Genomic DNA, 18,081 nt, shown 5'->3' with positions numbered 1-18,081 from the left:
TCTTGAGGCAAACTAGGGTGGATAAATCCTCAGGGCCTGACAAGGAGTTCCCTCGGACCCTGTGCAGGAATTGCAGGGGCCCTAGCAGAGATATTTAAAACATCCCTAGCCCCGGGGGAGGTACTGGAGAATTAGGATGGCTGACATTGTTCCATTGTTTAAGAAAGGCTCTAAGAATAAGCCAGAAAAATTATGGGCCAGTGAGCCTGACATCCGTCTTGGGAAAATTATTGGAAGGTAATCTAAGAGACCAGATACGTAAGTATTTGGATAGACAGAGACTGATTAGGGATAGCCAGCAAGAGTTTTTTTTTGAGGATGTTGCCAGGAATGTTGATGAAGTTTTTGTCCACAAGGACTTTACTAAAGTCTTTGGCAAAAGTCCCACAGATCTTTCTTTTTATTTACTTATTGAGATACAGCACAGAATAGGTCCTTCATGTTGTGCCACCCGGCAATTCCCAATTTATCACTAGCATAACCATGGAATAATTTGCAATGCCCAATTAACCTACCAACTGATACATCTTTGGACTGTGGGAGGAAACTGGAGCACCTGGAGGAATCCCACGCAGTCACAGACAGAACGTACAAACTCCTCACAGGCAGTGGCAGGAATTGAACCCGGGCCGCTGGTATTGTAAAACGTCTTGCTAACCACTATACTACAGTGCCACTCCCCCTTTTTTGAGGAGGTTATTAAGAAAAGCAATGAAGGTGATAGACATGGACTTCAGCAAGGCTTTTGACAAGGTCCCATATAGAAGGTTGGTTGAGAAAGTTAGTGCATACGGGTACCAAGGTGTTTTGGTAAACTGACTCCAAAATTGGCTTTAAGATAGAAGGCAGAGGGTAGTGGTGGTGGGTTGCTTTTCTGACTGTAATCAATGTAGTACCACAGGGAATTGGTGCTGGAATCTTCCATGCTTTTCATATATGTATTATGTACACGCAGTGGCCACTTTATTAGGTACACCTGCTCAAGAATGAAAAATCTGCGGGATCTTGTCAAAGGCTTTGCTAACATCCATGTAAACAACTTCCACTAATCAACTCAATGCATAAAAGCACGCAGACATGGTCAAGACGTTCAGTTGTTGTTCACACCAGATATCAGAATGGGGAAGAAATGTGATCCAAGTGACTTTGACTGTGGAATGATAGCTGGTGCCAGACAGGGTGGTTTGAGGATCTCAGAAATAGCTGATCTTCTGGGATTTTTATGCACAATTCTCTAGTTTACAGATAATGGTGGGAAAAACAAACAAAAAAAATCCAGAGAGTGGCAGTTTTGTGGCCAAAAATGCCTTGTTAATGAGAGATGTCTAAGAATGGCCAGATTGGTTAAAGGCAAAAGTAATTCAAACAACTGCATGTTACAACAGTGGTGTGCAGAAGAGCATCTCTGAATGCACAAGACATAGAACTTTGAAGTGGATGGGCAACAGCAGCAGAAAACCACAAACATAGACTCAGTGGCCACTTTATTTGGTACAGGAGGTTCGTAATAAAGTGGCCACTGAGTGTAAATCAGTTGGAAAAGTGGCCAAAGTGATGGCTGACGAAATTTAATCCAGACAAACGTGAGGTAAGGTGTTTTGAGTCGTCTAGCACTGGTCAGACATATAAACAGCAGAGACCTTAGAAACACTCATGTGGAGAGACCTGCAGGGGGGGCACGGTGCAAGTTCATAGCTCATGCTGGATGTTAGGGCAGTGAAGGCTGGATTCAACTTGCTCCTACTCAGGGTGCCACGGCCTGGAGTTCGGAGTTCAATTCCGGCGCTGTCCTTAAGGAGTTTATACGTTCTCCCTGTGACCACGTGAGCTTCCTCCAGGTGTCTGATTCCTCCCAGTCCAAAGGTGTACCAGCTGGTAGGTTAATTGGTCACTATAACTTGTTCTATGATTAGGCTAGGGTTAAATGGGGGGGGGGGATGGTTGTGGCTCATTGGGTCCAAATGGCCTTTTCTGCGCTGATTCGCTATGTATAAGTAAATAAACAGCCAGCATGCTGAGTGTTAGAATTGGGACATCACGCTGCAGCTGTACAGGACACTGGTTAGGCCGTGCTAGGATTATTGTCTGCTTGTGCTGATTACTATATACCTGTGTTTATAGACCAGACTTTTGTAACTTCACCTGCAAGTTCAAGAGATTTGGGTCCTCTCCAGCTTGATTAGTGTATGGTCCTTTCATATGAACGAGTGTGTGGGAGACCAGTGGAATGGATTTAATGAGTTGCAGGGCTGCAGGCATCTTCTGCAGTGCAGGAACATGGCTTACAGCTGCAGTTCCAACATGCAAACTATTTCAGTGATGAACAGTTCACAGGAATGACATCCCACTGTAACCTGGGAACACTGTTCCCGATAAACTGCACAGGTGTGCGGCCGCACAGTAACTGAAATGCTCCCGTGCACATAGACTTTGCTGCTGCACAGCTGGATTTTCTTTACATAATGTTAATATAATTTTGAAATCTGTTAATTGTAACATAACCTGTAATTAATTATGTTAATATAGCCCATTTGTTGTTCAGATCAAACATCAGAATGAGGAAGAAATGAGATCTAAGTGACTTCGACTGTGGAATGACTGTTGGTGCCAGACGAGGTCGTTTGAATATCTCGGAAACTGCTGATTGCCTGGGATTTTCATGCACAACAGTCTAGAGTTTACTGAAAATGATGTCAAAAACAAAACAAAAAAATCAAGTGAGCAGTAGTTCTGTGGGTGAAAATGCCTTGTTAATGAGAAGTCAGAGAAGGGCCAGAACAGTTCCAGCTGACAGCAAGTGGACAGTAACTCAAGTACCATGCATTACAACAGTCGTGTGCAGAAAAGCAACTCTGAATGCACAACTTGTCAAACTTTGAAGGGGATGAGCTACAGAAGCAAAAGACCGCACTGGATTTCATGCCTGTACCTAATTAAGTGGCCACAGTGTGCGTAGACACATAAAACAAACACCTGAACTTAAACTTCTTTAATTTGACATTCATACAGACACCCTGCCCAGGAAACTTCACAGTTAAACCAACTCCAAACAGAAAAAATATATCTTTAAGGGCTTCACAGTACACCTCTCGTTTACTTTCTCAGTACATAAATTCATTCAAAAGTATTGTTTTTTTAAAACTGGCCCGTAAATACCTGAGGTAATAGGGTCAGACATGACAATTGTATTGATCTGACCAGTGGCAGCAATGTTGCTCAAGTTAACAGAACCTCACTGACTCATTTAACAGCCCAGGAGCAAAGCAAATTTAGCAATTTGGTTTAGTTTTTCCATGATACAAGATACAATTTGCAGAAGGAGCATAATTACTTCAGATGAATTCAGCAGACTGCAAAATGAACTCATTCCTCCTAAATTTCTAACTGGACTTTTATTTCGAGAGGTTCGGTAAGCAATGCACATCAAACACTGAGGAACAGACAACAGCAGACGCAACAGTTCGTTCAGCTACACAATCAGATCACTTATGTTTTACAGTCTGGTTTGTCACATGCACGAAGCAGTCAGAACATTCTTACTGACATAACATTAATTTGAGACTTACAATAAAACTCTGAGAATGCACTAACCATGTGCCTGAAGTAGCCATGGCTGGGTATTGGCTCAGGTCCGCCATGCCATGCTTCCTTCCTACACACTGCATCCCCATCCAACAGCACTGAGAACCTGCTAATCCAACATCAAACATGGCAGATTACTGGAGTTTTACTCTATATAGAGATAATCCTGGGAATAGAAAAATTAGATAGAGGAAAGTCCTTAAATGTCGAGTGCCCCATCCCACACCCATCTGCAATTTCCAGCTGTGACGAGGCATGGCGCTACGGAAAAAAAAGGTTTACTGTCACTGTACAAGTTGTACATAACCAGGAGAAAGAAATAGGCAGGAAAAATAATCGTAGACACAAATCCACCCCGCAAACTGCCTTTTCTAAAAGCTCCCTTTTGGAAAGCGCTGATGGAGCTATTAAAAGAAAACTATTATTTTATTTAGCGATACAGTGCCACCTCAGCAACCCCTGAGAAAACTGATTAACCCACACCTAAATGACAGGACAATTTACCGAGATAAATTGGTCACTGTTATGTCTTTGGACTGTGGGAGGAAACCGGAGGATTTGGGGAAAACCCAGGCATTCCACAGGGGAGGACAGACAGAGACTCCTTACAGAATGGTGCCAGAACTGAACTTCAAAACGCTCCAAACTGTAATAGCGTAGCGCTAACCGCTATACACCACCAGTGCCCAAGATCAACAATTCCATTTAGCCCCCGCCTCTATTACCCTTCCCCCATCACCTCTTTGCACTATAAACACTTTAACCACTTTTTATAATGCTGTTTACATTCTAAATATGCCTGTGGCTTTATTTATGTACACTTTAGTCCACATCTGTCCTTTAACCTCTAATTTTATTAGCTTTTCTACTTATATATCATTCTTTATAATTGCTGAAATTTTTTTTGTTGCTTGTCGTGCCCTGAGCACAGCAAACTCCTCCCACATGTAAATGTACATGGCGAATAGTTTATCCTTCACGAGCACAGAAACTGTCTAATGCTCAACAGCCCCCTGCTTCCTAGCACCAGTCTCCCTTGCATACAGATGTTATCCTTCACAAGAGCATAAATACTCAACAGCCCCCTGCTTCCTGTAAACAGACTCCTTCGCATACAGATGTTAACCATCACTGAAGCAGATTTGAATTGAAAGAAGCACCGAGTAAACAGACAAATCAGAGAACATTGAAGAGTAAACGGATTGTCCTGGAGGAACTGTTCAACTGAGACTGGAGGAAGGACAAGGACTATGTCCCCCGCAACGTAGGAGAATGAGGGGAGATTTGAAAGAGGTATGCTAAATTATGAGGGGTACGGATAGGCTAAATGCAAGTAGGTATTTTCCACTGAGGTTGGGTGAGAACTAGAGGTCATAGGTTAAGGGTGAAAGGTGAAATATTTAAGGGGAACTTCACTCAGAGGGTGGCCAGTGTGGAATAAGCTGGTTGCAGGTTGGATTTCAACATTTAAGAGATGTAGATAGGAGGGGTACGGAGGGCTATGGTCCAGGTGTGGGTCGATGGGATTAGGCAGAATAACAACTCAGCATGGACAAGATGGGCCGAAGAGCCTGTTTCTGTGCTGTGCTGCTTTATGACTACGACAGATGGAGGACAGTCTTTAAGCGTCAAATGCCTCTGTACCACAAACACTTGCATGAGGAGGCATGGTGGCACAGAAAAGATGAAATGAGAACATAGACACTGCCTCTCCCGTAACGCTGTTCAATGCCTGACAGTCTCCTTGCTTCTTCCTACCAGTCTCAGGCGTTAACCATCTTTGAAATTGGTCTGAGCGGAAAAGAAGCAGTAAACAGACAGATCAGAGAGCACTGGCAAACAATAAAACAGATGAAGGAACTGATGGGCAAACTGTTCAACTGAGGCTAGACAAAAGACAGCAGCCAGACGATGTCAACAGCAGGTATATATTACTTACTAAATATAGTGCTGTTTCCTGTCCACTGTAGTGTGCACTATCTAGCAGCAAACTTATTATAGGCACAGCAGCGTCTACTCTCAAGGCAGGCTTGCATCAGTATCACCTCACCTTGACCACGCTTCCTGTGCACACTGCACTGGGTAAATAACTGGTGTTTGTGTTTGTGTGCGTGTGAGAGGCTGCAGGTAAAATGAGTGTCTGTACACTTAACACTGCTTTACAACAATGGCACCCTCTCAAAGTTGTCAGAATTAAGGCAAATTTCCAGATCTATTTGTTAATTTACTACAATGCAGCTGAAGTAGTCATCAAGCTATGAAGCAAATACTTAAAACTACATTCTCAGATACTGAGTTCCTCCAGCATTTTGTGCGTGTTTCTCAGATCTCTGCTGAGTATTTCTAGTGATCTTTCTATTATATCCATAGTTTCTTGTCAGACTCCATTTACTGGCTACCAACCGGGAGAAGGTATGGGAGTCCGAGGACTCACATGCGATGTTTTAGGAACGGGTTCTTCCCCTCCATTGTCTGATATCTGAATGGACAATGAACCGATGAACACTACCTTACCGATTTTTGCCCCCGTTTCACACTGCTGATTTTTCAAAAAAAATATTTTTTTATTGTAACCTAATTTCTTAAATGTATTGCACTGTACTGCTGCCACAAATTCCACAACATGTCAGTGACAATAAGCCTGATTCTGAACCTTGGGCCAAGATCCCTTGCCCTATTACGGGGACCGGTGTAGCACCAAGTAGTGTACAATCAGGACGGAGAAAGGAGGAGAAGGAAGCAGAAATGGGAAAGGGGATAGCGGGTAGGGGAAGGGGAAAGGGGGTTTCTGGTACACTGTGGTCTGGAAGAACGTTGTTTCGTTTCGTCATATGTACATACAGTTAGACAAGACTTGGTCTTGACTTTAACTGGAACAGGGGATGGGGGATAGATGAATGGGAAAGGGGATAGGGGAAGGAAGAGATTTAAGCCAAGGCTGCAGATTCCGCTCACCACCCAGTGAAACACCAGGTGATGAGGCGCTGGCCGCAATGTCCATTTAAAACCGTGGATGGTCGGCTAAGTGAGGCAGCAGATTGCTGTTGTGCCTGTTTGCCCCAGCAAAAGTCGGTGTTTTGAGGAAGAATTAGGAGATTATAGTCGTTGCCCCAGAATGATTTTCAATGTGCAGAAATGAGGGACAGGAGTGTACACTGTGAAATGTGTCATGCAGACTCTGAACTGACAGGTCATAGGTCTCCAGCTGCGACTGCTGTTCCTGGAAATCGTTGCCACCCACCTCCAAGCAACCGGTTACCCTACGGTTCTTATCGCTTTTGCTCTACGGTCTGCAGTGGTGTGTGAATTGGAGCCTCTGGGCCAGGTTTTCACATGGATAGACTGTATTGGAATATTTGGTTCGGGGTGACGCCCCCGCTTCGGCGCAGCATACGTTCCTTAACCAGAGATTCAGCTTTACGGGTGAGGACGCAGCCTTACTTCGCAATGGAGGCTAACGAGTCCTTCAAAGTCCTCGTCATGCTGGGGATGAGGACAGCATGATCATCCACACATTTGGTGACACAGGATTCGGCTTTCTGCTTGACGTCCAGCTCTCTCGCTCCCGAATCAAGGGCATCCTTTGCTCGGTCGTTACAATCCATCATGCAGCGTTGCAGACGATTCTGCAATGAGAAAGTAACACATCAGTCTGAAAGGCTTTCTCCTACTCAGCCTCAGTTTACCTGCTTGCTGACGGGTGTTCCGCGCAAACAAATTCCAAAAGGGGAGCTAATTCCGAAATGAGAGGTGTAAAGGGACTTGCAGGATTCCCTAAAGGTTAAATTGCAGGTTGAGTCGGTGATGAGGAAGCAACGTTAGCATCATTTAGAGGAGGCACGGTAGCGCAGTGGTTAACACAATGCTTTACAGTACAGGCAACCCCGGTTCAATTCCCACACTGTCTGTAAGGAGTTTGTATGTTCTCCTCATGACAACACAGGCTTCCTCCAGCTGCTCCAGTTTCCTCTCACCAGTCAATAGGTTAACTGGTGATTGTAAATTGTCCTGTGATTAGGCCAGGGTTAAATCGGGATTGCTGGGCGGCACAGCTTGAAGGGCTGGAAGAGCCTATTCCACCCTGAATTTCAAATAAATAAAATTCAAAAGGACTAGAATATAAAAGCAAGGATGTAATACTGAGGCTTTATAAGGCCCTGGTCAATTGTACTTGGGAGTATTGTGAGCAGTTTTGGGCCCCTTACCTGAGAAGGGATGTGCTGACATTGGAGAGCATGATGAGGTTCATGAAAATGATCCCGGGAATGAAAGGGTTAATGTATGAGGAGCATTGATGGCTCTGGGCCTGTACTCACCAGCTTTTAGAAGAATGACGGGGGATCTCATTGAAACCTATCGAATACTGAGAGGCCTAGATAGAGTGGAGGATGTTTCCTATAGTGAGGGAGTCTCAGAGCAGAGGGCACAGCCTCCAAATACAAGGATATCCCTTTAGAACAGAAATGAAGAGGAGTGTAGAGTATCTGTGGAATTCCTTGCCACAGTCGGCTGTGGAGGCCAAGTCATTGGGTATTTTTAAATCGGGGTTCTCCCCGATTAGTTATGGGGTTGAGGGGGATAATAAATCAGCCACGATGGGATGGTGGAGCAAACTCGATGGGCTGAATGGCCTGATTCTGCTATGTCAAACAGTCTTATGATACCAAAGTCAAGCACTTGCAGATTGGGCACATGGAGATTAAAACTCAGACAGGACTGGCCCCACCTCTACTTGTAACATACAAGTGATCAGATAGCTGGGCTTCACCAAGTCGAGCTAGTGGGCAGTTTCTTTTTCGGGAACACCTGCACATAAGGGGTTGAACTGAGTCTGATAAACTCCGTTGGTGAAGATACTGAGGCAGCTGGTGAGGACTGGAGCTCATTATTCATGCCTGGTCTCCAAACCAAGACCCAGAGAGGGAAAAACAAACACAGTATAGAAACAGCTGTCACTACCAGTAAGTGCCTGCTAGCCTTTATCAGAATCAGGCTCAATATCACCAGCATATGTAATGAAATTTGTCATTTTTGTGGCAGCAGTACAATGCAATATAATAAAAACTGTGAATTCTATACATTAAATAGTTAAATTAAATAGGTAGTGCAAAAAAGTAGTGAGTGGTGTTCATGGGCTCAATGTTTATTTAGGGATCTTATGGCAGAGGGGTAGAAACTGTTCCTGAATCGTTAAGTGTGTGTCTTCAGGCTTCTGTACCTCCTACCTGATGGTGTCAATGAGAAGAGGGCACGTCCTGGATGATGGGGGTCCATAATGATGGACGCCGCCTTTTTGAGGCACTGCTCCTTGAAGATGTCCTGGATGCTGGGGAGGCTGGAGCCCATGGTGGAGCTGTCTGAGTTCACAGCTTTCTGCAGCTTATTTCGATCCTGGGCAATGTCCCCCTCCCCAGTGATGCAGCCAGTTCGAATGCTCTCCACGGTACATGGGTAACGTGTACCCCAGCTATGTGATCAGTACCCCAAATCCCAGTGCTCATACTTCAACCATATTCCTTTATTCCCTTTTCCTTCAGCCACCTGTCCAAACGGCTTCTGCCACTGATATCTGTTCCAATCACAGTACCAGTTACAGCCCAAACCCAAACCCCATCACAAAGGAGCCTCACCACGCAGGACATGCTCTCTTCCCACTGAGGAGGTAAACAAGCCCAACAACACACACCCAACATTTTAGGAACAGCTTCCTCCCCTTTCCCCATCAGATTTCTGAACAGTCCACTACCTCTCTATTTGTGCACCAAATCAATATGCTGTTATTTAATATATACATTTCTTATTGTATTTTGTAGTATATTTTACATTAGCACCGTACTGCTGTCTCAAAACAACAAATTTCACAATATATAAGATGAATGGTGGTGCGCTTGGATGCAGCCACTTCTCGGGGGCCAAGCAAAGGTGTTTTTGTCTTTTTACGATTGTAAGATAATGCTGGACTCTAAGAATGTCAGATACTGCAGGTCTACGCCATCAGCGAGCTGCTAATTGGCGGAGGAGCTGGACTCGATGCGTGAAAGTGGCGTGCAGTGTAATCACGGGTGACTGCCTTGGACGTTTCTCTTGCAATCGTAAGACCCTGTTGGACATTGACAACTTAAGGTGTTGCAGGCCTGTTTCCCTTGTTTGTTGGCGCGACAGATAGCAGGAGAGCCACACAGCCTCGGCTGTAGAGAGATCTAGGTCTCAAGCAGACGCCTTGCCTGCTGCTGCAGCCTAGGAGAGGAGACAGTGGAGGCAGTGCAGCGTGGTGTCCATGTTCGGCTGGGGGCTGGCATCTCCTGTTGGTGCTGCCCTCCAGTGTTTGACCAGTGCAATGACAAGCTGGATTGAGTGTGTGTGTTTGCCTGCGGACTGCTGGGAACTGCACCATCAATCTGCAGGACATGTCACTCAGAGCTATTTGCACGTATATAAGTCTTTTTGCATGACTGTATGTTTGCTTGTTATCATGAATGTACTGTGTGCGCTAGGCTCCAGACAGCTGTTGTTTCATTCAGCTGTATTCGCGTAACGTTAATTAAACTTGAGCTTGAGAGTGTTAGTGACAATAAACTTGATTCGGATATCTGCTTACACCCTCACATCCACATACCTACCCTTCGCTATTCAAACATACACCATACACGTACTTCGATAATAAATTTATTTTGAACCTCACTCTCCTCTCATCCAAAGCATTTTATTTCACCAAATCCTACAAACCTCTTCTGACAAATACCGAGATAAAATACAACTTACATAGAAGGGTACAGTGCAGGTCAGGCCTTTCAGCCCACAATGTTGTGCTGACCCTTTAACCTGTGATCAATCTAACCCTTCCCTCCACTTTTCTTTCAGCATGTGCCTAATGTATTAATTGATTAATTGATTGATTGAGAAACAGTACATAATAAGCCCTTCCGGCCCTTCGAGCCACACAGCCCAACAATCCCCTGATTTAATCTGTCTAATTGCAGGACAATTTACAGTAACCATGTAAATTGCCAACTGGTACGTCTTTGGACCGTGGGTGGAAACCAGAGCACCCGGAGGAAACCCATGTAGTCACAGGGAGAACGTACAGGCAGCGCTGGGAATTGAACCCTGATCATCTGTACTGTGATGCGTTGTGTCAACCACAATGCTACCCCGGCATCATGTTCCACACACCCACCGCTCTCTGCGTAATAAAAACCTGTGTGACATCCCCTCCCCCATACTTCCCTCCAACCACCTTAAAATTATGCCCCCTTGTATTAGCCATTTCCACCCTGGGAAAAAGTCTCTGGCTGTCCACTCAAACTTTGCCTCTTTTCATCTTATACACCTCTTATCAAGGCCTCTCATCCTTTTGCTCCACAAAGAAAAGCCCCAGCTCGCTCAATCTCACAAGACACGATCCGCAAAGTGAAGCAAACTTGTGTCACCTCAGCTGTAAATAGCCTACCCCTTATTTCAACATGGTGACCCCTACTCTAGACACAGTTCCAGCCAACATCCTCCTCTCCAAAGAGAAAAGCCCTCGCTTGCTCAACCTATCCTCATAAGGCATACCCACTAGTCAGGCAGCATCTTAGTAAACCTGCTCTGTAGCTTCTCTTAAGCTTCCACAGCCTTTCTATAATGTGGGACACAAACTTCCCCCAAGTTCAAGTTTATTGAACATCCAAACGTAGACATGTACTCCACTAAACACAATGAAATTCTTCCAGACCACGGGGCACAACACAAAAGGTATTATTGCCACAAACAAATTAACACGTAATAAGCTGCATTTTACAGTACAAGTCAACAAGTAAACAGCATTGTTCAACCTTTAAGAGAAGTTTGGATAGGTACATGGATAGTAGGGGTACGGATGTCAGTGGTTCCTGTGCATGTTGATTGGAGTAGGCACTTTAAATGGTTTTGCATGGACTAGATGGGCCAAAAGTGTTTCTGTGCTGCACTTTCCTACCACTCTTTATGCTACGGGCACTTCATACACGATGAGACCTGGGTGGTGGCAGGGAGTTCAGTCGTCTCACGGCCTGGGGGAAGGAGCTGTTTCCCATCCCAACAGTTCTTGCCCTAAGGCTACGGTGCCTCCTGCCTGATGGTAGGGGGTGAAAGAGATTGTTGGATGGATGGGAGAGATTGTTGACAATGCTGAGGGCCCTGCATACGCAGCGCTCCCGATAACTAACTCGGATGGGCGGAAGGAAGAGCAACGATCTAATTAGCTGGGGTGGAGGCAGACTGTTGCTTACCTGGAACCTCTCAAGCTCCCCGGTGACAGCAGCCTGTGCCTTGGCAAGAGGGGTGTGACATCGCTCGATACACTGATGAACCTCTTCCATGGAGGAGATGCCGTTGTCACAGCAGTCAGCGCTGCAGCGGAACATTCTTCCCTGGTGAAGAAATTTAAACACCAGCACTGAAATCCCCGTTCCCCACACCGTTCTCTCTTTCAAATGCAGCGGACAGGTTATATATTGTTCACCTTTGTTACCGTTCACTGGGCGCAACTATTAGACTAAAACAGAGCAGAATGAGGCCATTCAGTCCATCGAGTCTGTTCTGCCATTCTTTCATGGCTGACTTACTTTCCCTCTCAATCCTGTTCTAAGGTACTATGGAGGCTCGTACCCAAGATGGAGCGGACTAATCTTATGACCTTCTGCAGCTTCTTTCAGTCCTGTGCAGTAGCTCCCCCCTCCCCATCCCCAATCATTCTAGACAGTGATGCAGCCCGTCAGAATCCTCTCCACAGTATATCTATAGAAGTTTTTGAGTGTTTTAGTTAACAAAGCAAATCTCTTAAAGCTCCTGATGAAATATAGCCGCTGTCTTCTTTATCGTAGCTGTATTGATATGTTGGGACTAGGTTAGGTCCTCAGAGATCTTGACATCCAGGAACATGAAATTGATCACTCTCTTTATCTTATTATTTCACATTTTCATTACTTATTGCTATTTATCGATACTTACACTTTCACAATTTGTTGTCTACTGCACTCTGGTTGATCTTTCATTGATCGTGTTGTAGTTAATAGGCAACCGTTAGTCTCATGAGACCATGGATTTGCGCCTTGGAAGGTTTCCAGGGCGCAGGCCTGGGCAAGGTTGTATGGAAGACCGGCAGTTGCCCATGCTGCAAGTCTCCCCTCTCCACGACACCGATATTGTCCAAGGGAAGGGCACTAGGACCCATGCAGCTTGGCATTGGTGTTGTATTCTATAAATTTGTTAAGTATGCCCGCAAGAAAATGAATCTCAGGGTTGTATGTGGTGACATACATGCATTCTGATAAAATTTACTTTGAACTTTGAAATGCTCCTTATATGTTAACCCTTCTGTCCCCAGAATCATGCCTACAAACCTCCTCTTGGCCGTCTCCAATGCTTTCCTTTGATATGGGGGGTGAAATTGCTCACAATACCCCAAGTGTGGGCTGACCAATGCCTCAGCATTGCAAGCCAGCTTTTATATTCTGGTTCTCTTGAAATGAATGGTAACATTGCATTTGCCTTCCTCACCACCCAACTCCATCTGTAAGCGAACCTCCAAAACATGGGCTTCCAACTTCTTTTTTACGCCACGGACCCCTATCATCAACCGAGGGGTCCATGGACTCCTGCTCAAGGGAATCCTCATAAAGCCACAGGGTTCGATTTGGGCAGTAGCCAGTGCTCAGGACTGACCTTTGGTCCTGCAATCATGAACAGCTTTTCATTCAATGCAAACACATGCTGGGGAGGGTGCGGGGGAGGGGGAGGGGGAGGGTGCGGGGGAGGGGGAGGGGGAGGGGGAGGGGGAGGGGGAGGGGGAGGGGGAGGGGTGGAGCTATGGATGTTCAGTGAACACAACCTTCCCCCTCCCTCCCTGTCAAACATACCTTAGGACCTACTCTCCCCCACCATTGCCATCAGGTATCATCCCCCAACCGCCAGGGATCTTTTCCTCCGTTCCCTCCCGCCTCCAGAGAGTTTCCCTCTCTGGCCTTTTCCTCGCTCTCGACTTTCCCCATTACCCACCAACTTCTCTCACTTAACTTGCTACCCTCCCCTTTCCCCCTCACCCCATGCCTTCTACTCTCCTCCCAACCACCACCCCACACCGCCTCTCCCCTCCCTCCTTCCTCACCCCTACCCCACCCACCTCAACCTCAACCTCTCCCCTTCCCCACCCTTCTCTCCACTCACTCCCACCCCGTCCCATCATCTCCCGACCCCACTCCCTCCGCAAATCTTCACTCTCATTCAACACCTGCCCCTCCCCGGCCCAGGCCCCCTCCCTACTCCTGGCCCCTCACCCGGCCCACCCACCGTCACCCAGGCCACCCACTCTCTCTCCACTTCCCATGCCCATGCCCTCGACCTTCCACCTCCCTCCTCCCTCCCCCGGCAGCGGCAGCGAGCGCGGCTCCGCCGTGAAGGCCCACCTGCATCTTGCGGATCTGCTCCCTCTCCAGGCCCTGCACCATCGCGTCCACCGCCCGCTGGAGCCGGCGCTGCTGGGACTCGGCGGCCGCCATCGCTGCACGCTGCCCCGGCGCCGAGGAGGCTACGGCGAGGCAAGAGCGGCCGCGGCGTCGGGGGCGGGGGCGGGGGTTGTCCTCCAGCTCACCCTCCGCCGCTGGCGCCGCCCCGCGGATCGGGAGGGGCAACTTCAGGACAATGCTCTCTCCTTTGAGAACTCCGAACTCCATGGGTAGGGTTGGGCTCTTCAACCACCGAGTGACTTAAACCTTCCTAATCGCAATTATTGTTGTCACATGTACTGAGGTACAGTAAAACACTTGGGATGTGTACTGTTCATACAGATCAATTCATTTGTTCACGGAACAAGTGCTACACATGCCCTTACACTTCCTCCCTTACCACCATTCAGGGCCCCAAACAGTCCTTCCAGGTGAGGCGACACTTCACCTGTGAGTCGACTGGGGTGATATACTGTGTCTGGTGCTCCCGATGTGGCCTTCTATATATTGGCGAGACCCGACGCAGACTGGGAGACCGCTTTACTGAACACCTACGCTCTGTCCGCCAGAGAAAGCAGGATCTCCCAGTGGCCACACACTTTAATTCCACATCCCATTCCCATTCTGACGTGTCTATCCACGGCCTCCTCTACTGTAAAGATGAAGCCACACTCAGGTTGGAGGAACAACACCTTATATTCCGTCTGGGTAGCCTCCAACCTGATGGCATGAACATCGACTTCTCTAACTTCCGCTAAGGCCCCACCTCCCCCTCGTACCCCATCTGTTACTTATTTTTATGCACACGTTCTTTCTCTCACTCTCCTTTTTCTCCCTCTGTCCCTCTGACTATACCCCTTGCCCATCCTCTGGGTTCCCCCCTCCCCCTTTTCCTTCTCCCTGGGTCTCCTGTCCCATGATCCTCTCGTATCCCTTTTGCCAATCACCTGTCCAGCTCTTGGCTCTATCCCTCCCCCTCCTGTCTTCTCCTATCATTTTGGATCTCCCCCTCCCCCTCCAACTTTCAAATCCCTTACTCACTCTTCCTTCAGTTAGTCCTGACGAAGGGTCTCGGCCCGAAACGTCGACTGCACCTCTTCCTGGAGATGCTGCCTGGCCTGCTGCGTTCACCAGCAACTTTGATGTGTGTTGCTTGAATTTCCAGTCACTGCAGAATTCCTCGTGTTTACAATTCATTCATTCGTTCATTATGTTTTGTAACTTCAAAACATTAAACTAATTCAAAGGAAGACATGGGAATGTGGGTCTAACTTCGTGCTTACTTTAAGCGAGGCGCTCACGTATCACGTGGTAGCGTGATGATGTATGCAATTCACCTATTTTTACGTATAACCCATAACGAATTTTTTAAATGAACAAGAATGCTTAATCAAACAATACACACATAAAGGGTTACTCAAATATTACTTAAATATTTAATACACAGCAGTGCCATGTTGTTAGGCAGGGGCGATCATGGTCTTTCCATGACCTTGACTGTTCTTGGCAAATTTTTCGACAGAAATGGTTTGCCATTGCCTTCTTCTGGGCAGTGCCTTTACAAGACAAGCGACCCCTGCCATTATCAATACTCTTCAGAGATTGTCTGCCTGGCGTCAGTGGTCACATAACCAGGACTTGTGATCTGCACCGGCTGCTCATACGACCATCCACCACAAGTTCCCATGGCTTCACATGACCCCGATTGGGGGCTAAGCAGGTGCTGCACCTTGCCCAAGGGTGACCTGCAGGCTAGCGGAGGGAAGGAACACCTTACACCTCCTCTGGTAGAGACACAGCCCTATCATGACCAGTCCAATCAATTCATTATGCAGTGCACTGAGGTAGATTGAAGTGTGAGGCTCTCCATTGGTCAGGGTCAACCATGGGTGCTGCACCCAGCAGTCTACATGATACGCAAGGCAAGGCACTATGATTTGGAGAGCATGCTGTTGCCCGTGCAGCAGACGGCTGCTCTTCTGCACACAGCTGCTGAATCCAGAGGAACGGCAGAGACCGATACAGCTTGGCACCAGCGGCGTCGCAGGAGCTGCCAGTCAGTGCTGTACTCAGCATTGGGCCCACCTTAGGGACTCCAGTTCCAAATTTATCCATCAGGGTTTACTCCCAAAGCCTTCCCCATGAGTGGGTGTAGGCACAAGGCATCAGAGGTTTGAGATCAGAGCTTTTCTTCTCCCTAATGAGCTGCCAACCACGGCTGACAAGCCTCATCTGCCTGATACAACTGGTTTTAAGGTGGCAATAACCCTCCTTTACCCCTTCTCCTGTCAGTAGAAAAGGTTCTGCCGGGCTTAGTAGCGAAGCCACACGTGAAGGCCAGGAGCTGGACTTGGTTCTCAGAGGCTATTTGATGTGCATGCCTTTGGGAGCATTTAGTAGGTAGTGGGAGCTTATCCTCACTACCTCCACCCCTGGATATAGGTGTAAAGTTCAAAGTTCAAAGTACATTTATTATCAAAATATGTATAAATTATTCAACTTTGAGATTTATCTGCTGACAGGCAGCCACACAACAAGAAACCCGAAAGAACCCAATTAAAAACAGACCAACAATCACCCAACGCGCAGAGAATCGTGCAAACAATAAAAGCAAGCAACAGCATTCAGAACGAAAGTGAGTTCAGGGACACGAAGCCTGGAGCTGCTGGAGTAGGCCCGCAGCCTCAGCCTCAGTTCATCAGTTAGAGCGGCAAACCGTCACAGAGCTTGCAGCCTGGAGCAGCCAGAGAGCAGCCTCAGCTCCACGGAGAGCAGGGCAAACGTCGCAGAGCATTGAGCAGAACCGGCCCGACCCTCACCTCTGATCCCGACACCCGGCTTTCTCAGTCCATCTGGCCTGGTGTTTAAAATGTCCACACACCAAGTCGTTCCCCACGCTCGGACCCAGGCCCTGTCGCTTTGATATACTCTGGCCCCGGACCCTGTCACCCCGTTTCGGCCTGTACCCAACCTTTCCAAATTGTCCCTGTGCTTAGATCGACCAGACCTCACTCTCAGTTTGGGTGGACAGGCTCTGAAGTTTCTCTGCTTCGACTTTTCTCCGCTACAAATGCCTCACGTCTCCACCCTCAGGTCAGCTCTGCCTTCGCTCACCTCTTCATCATCTGCAGTGATCGTTTACCACAATCCTCCACAGAAAAAGTGTTATTAATAACGTAGTTAGGTAAATTTCTTGCTTTATGAACCGCCAGTAGGTTGTCCTCCCATCTTCGGAGCAAGGTAAAAGAATAACACAATGCACAGTAAAGTGTAACAGTGACAGAAGAAGTGAAGTACAGGTAAACATTAAGGCAGCATGGTACCATAACAGTTAGTGTAACACTTGACAGTTTCAGCTGTAAGACCATAAGACATAGGAGCAGAATTAGGCCATTCAGCCTATCAAGTCTGCTCCACTGTCCCATCATGGCTGATCCCAGATCCCACTTCTTAATGCCCTGATTGATCAGGAAGCTATCAACTTCTTCCTTAAATGTACCAATGGACATGGCCTCCACCGTAGTCTGTGGCAGAGCATTCCACAGATTCACTATTCTTTGGCTAAAAAAAATCCTCCTTACCTCTAGTCTAAAAAGTTGCCCCTCAGTTTTGAGGCTGTGCCCTCTAGTTCTGGACAGCCCCACCATAGGAAACATCCTCTCCACTTGCACCTTATCTAGTCCTTTCAACATTCGGTAGGTTTCAATGACATCTCCCCACATTCTTCTTTACCACAGTCGCAGACTTTAAATTAACCTTCTGGGAGTCTTACATGAGGACTCCTAAGTCCCTCTGCACCTCTGATGTTTGAACTTTCTACCCATTGAGATCGGAGTTCAATTCCCGTCGCTGTCTGTAAGGAGTCTGTATGTTCTCCCCGTGACCCTGTGGGTTTCCTCCGGGTGCTCTGGTTTCCTCCCACAGTCCAAAGACAGATGGGTTCGAGTTAGGGAGTTGTGCGCATGCTATGGTTGGTTCTCGGTTACTTTCGATCCCTGGGTTCCTTCAGGAATGATCGAGAAACTTTGATTCA

General features: G+C 47.1%; 1 protein-coding gene across 1 annotated transcript; it reads right to left on the bottom strand.

Moving 5' to 3' along the window:
- Window positions 1–2,974: 2,974 nt before the first annotated feature.
- fam136a (family with sequence similarity 136 member A) lies at window positions 2,975–14,160 on the bottom strand. Its single transcript, XM_072266740.1, has 3 exons — window positions 14,010–14,160; window positions 11,835–11,975; window positions 2,975–7,208 (listed from the first exon to the last, which is right to left on the bottom strand). The coding sequence occupies exons 1-3, from the start codon at window positions 14,100–14,102 to the stop codon at window positions 7,020–7,022; spliced, it is 423 nt and encodes a 140-aa protein (XP_072122841.1). The 5' UTR covers window positions 14,103–14,160; the 3' UTR covers window positions 2,975–7,019.
- Between the last annotated feature and the right edge of the window lie 3,921 nt (window positions 14,161–18,081).

The sequence above is a fragment of the Mobula birostris genome, chromosome 8 (genome assembly GCF_030028105.1).
Source record: "Mobula birostris isolate sMobBir1 chromosome 8, sMobBir1.hap1, whole genome shotgun sequence".
Classification (NCBI taxonomy): domain Eukaryota; kingdom Metazoa; phylum Chordata; class Chondrichthyes; order Myliobatiformes; family Myliobatidae; genus Mobula; species Mobula birostris.
The sequence above is the reverse complement of the archived record's forward strand: the minus strand, read 5'-3'. Positions and strand labels throughout refer to the sequence as shown.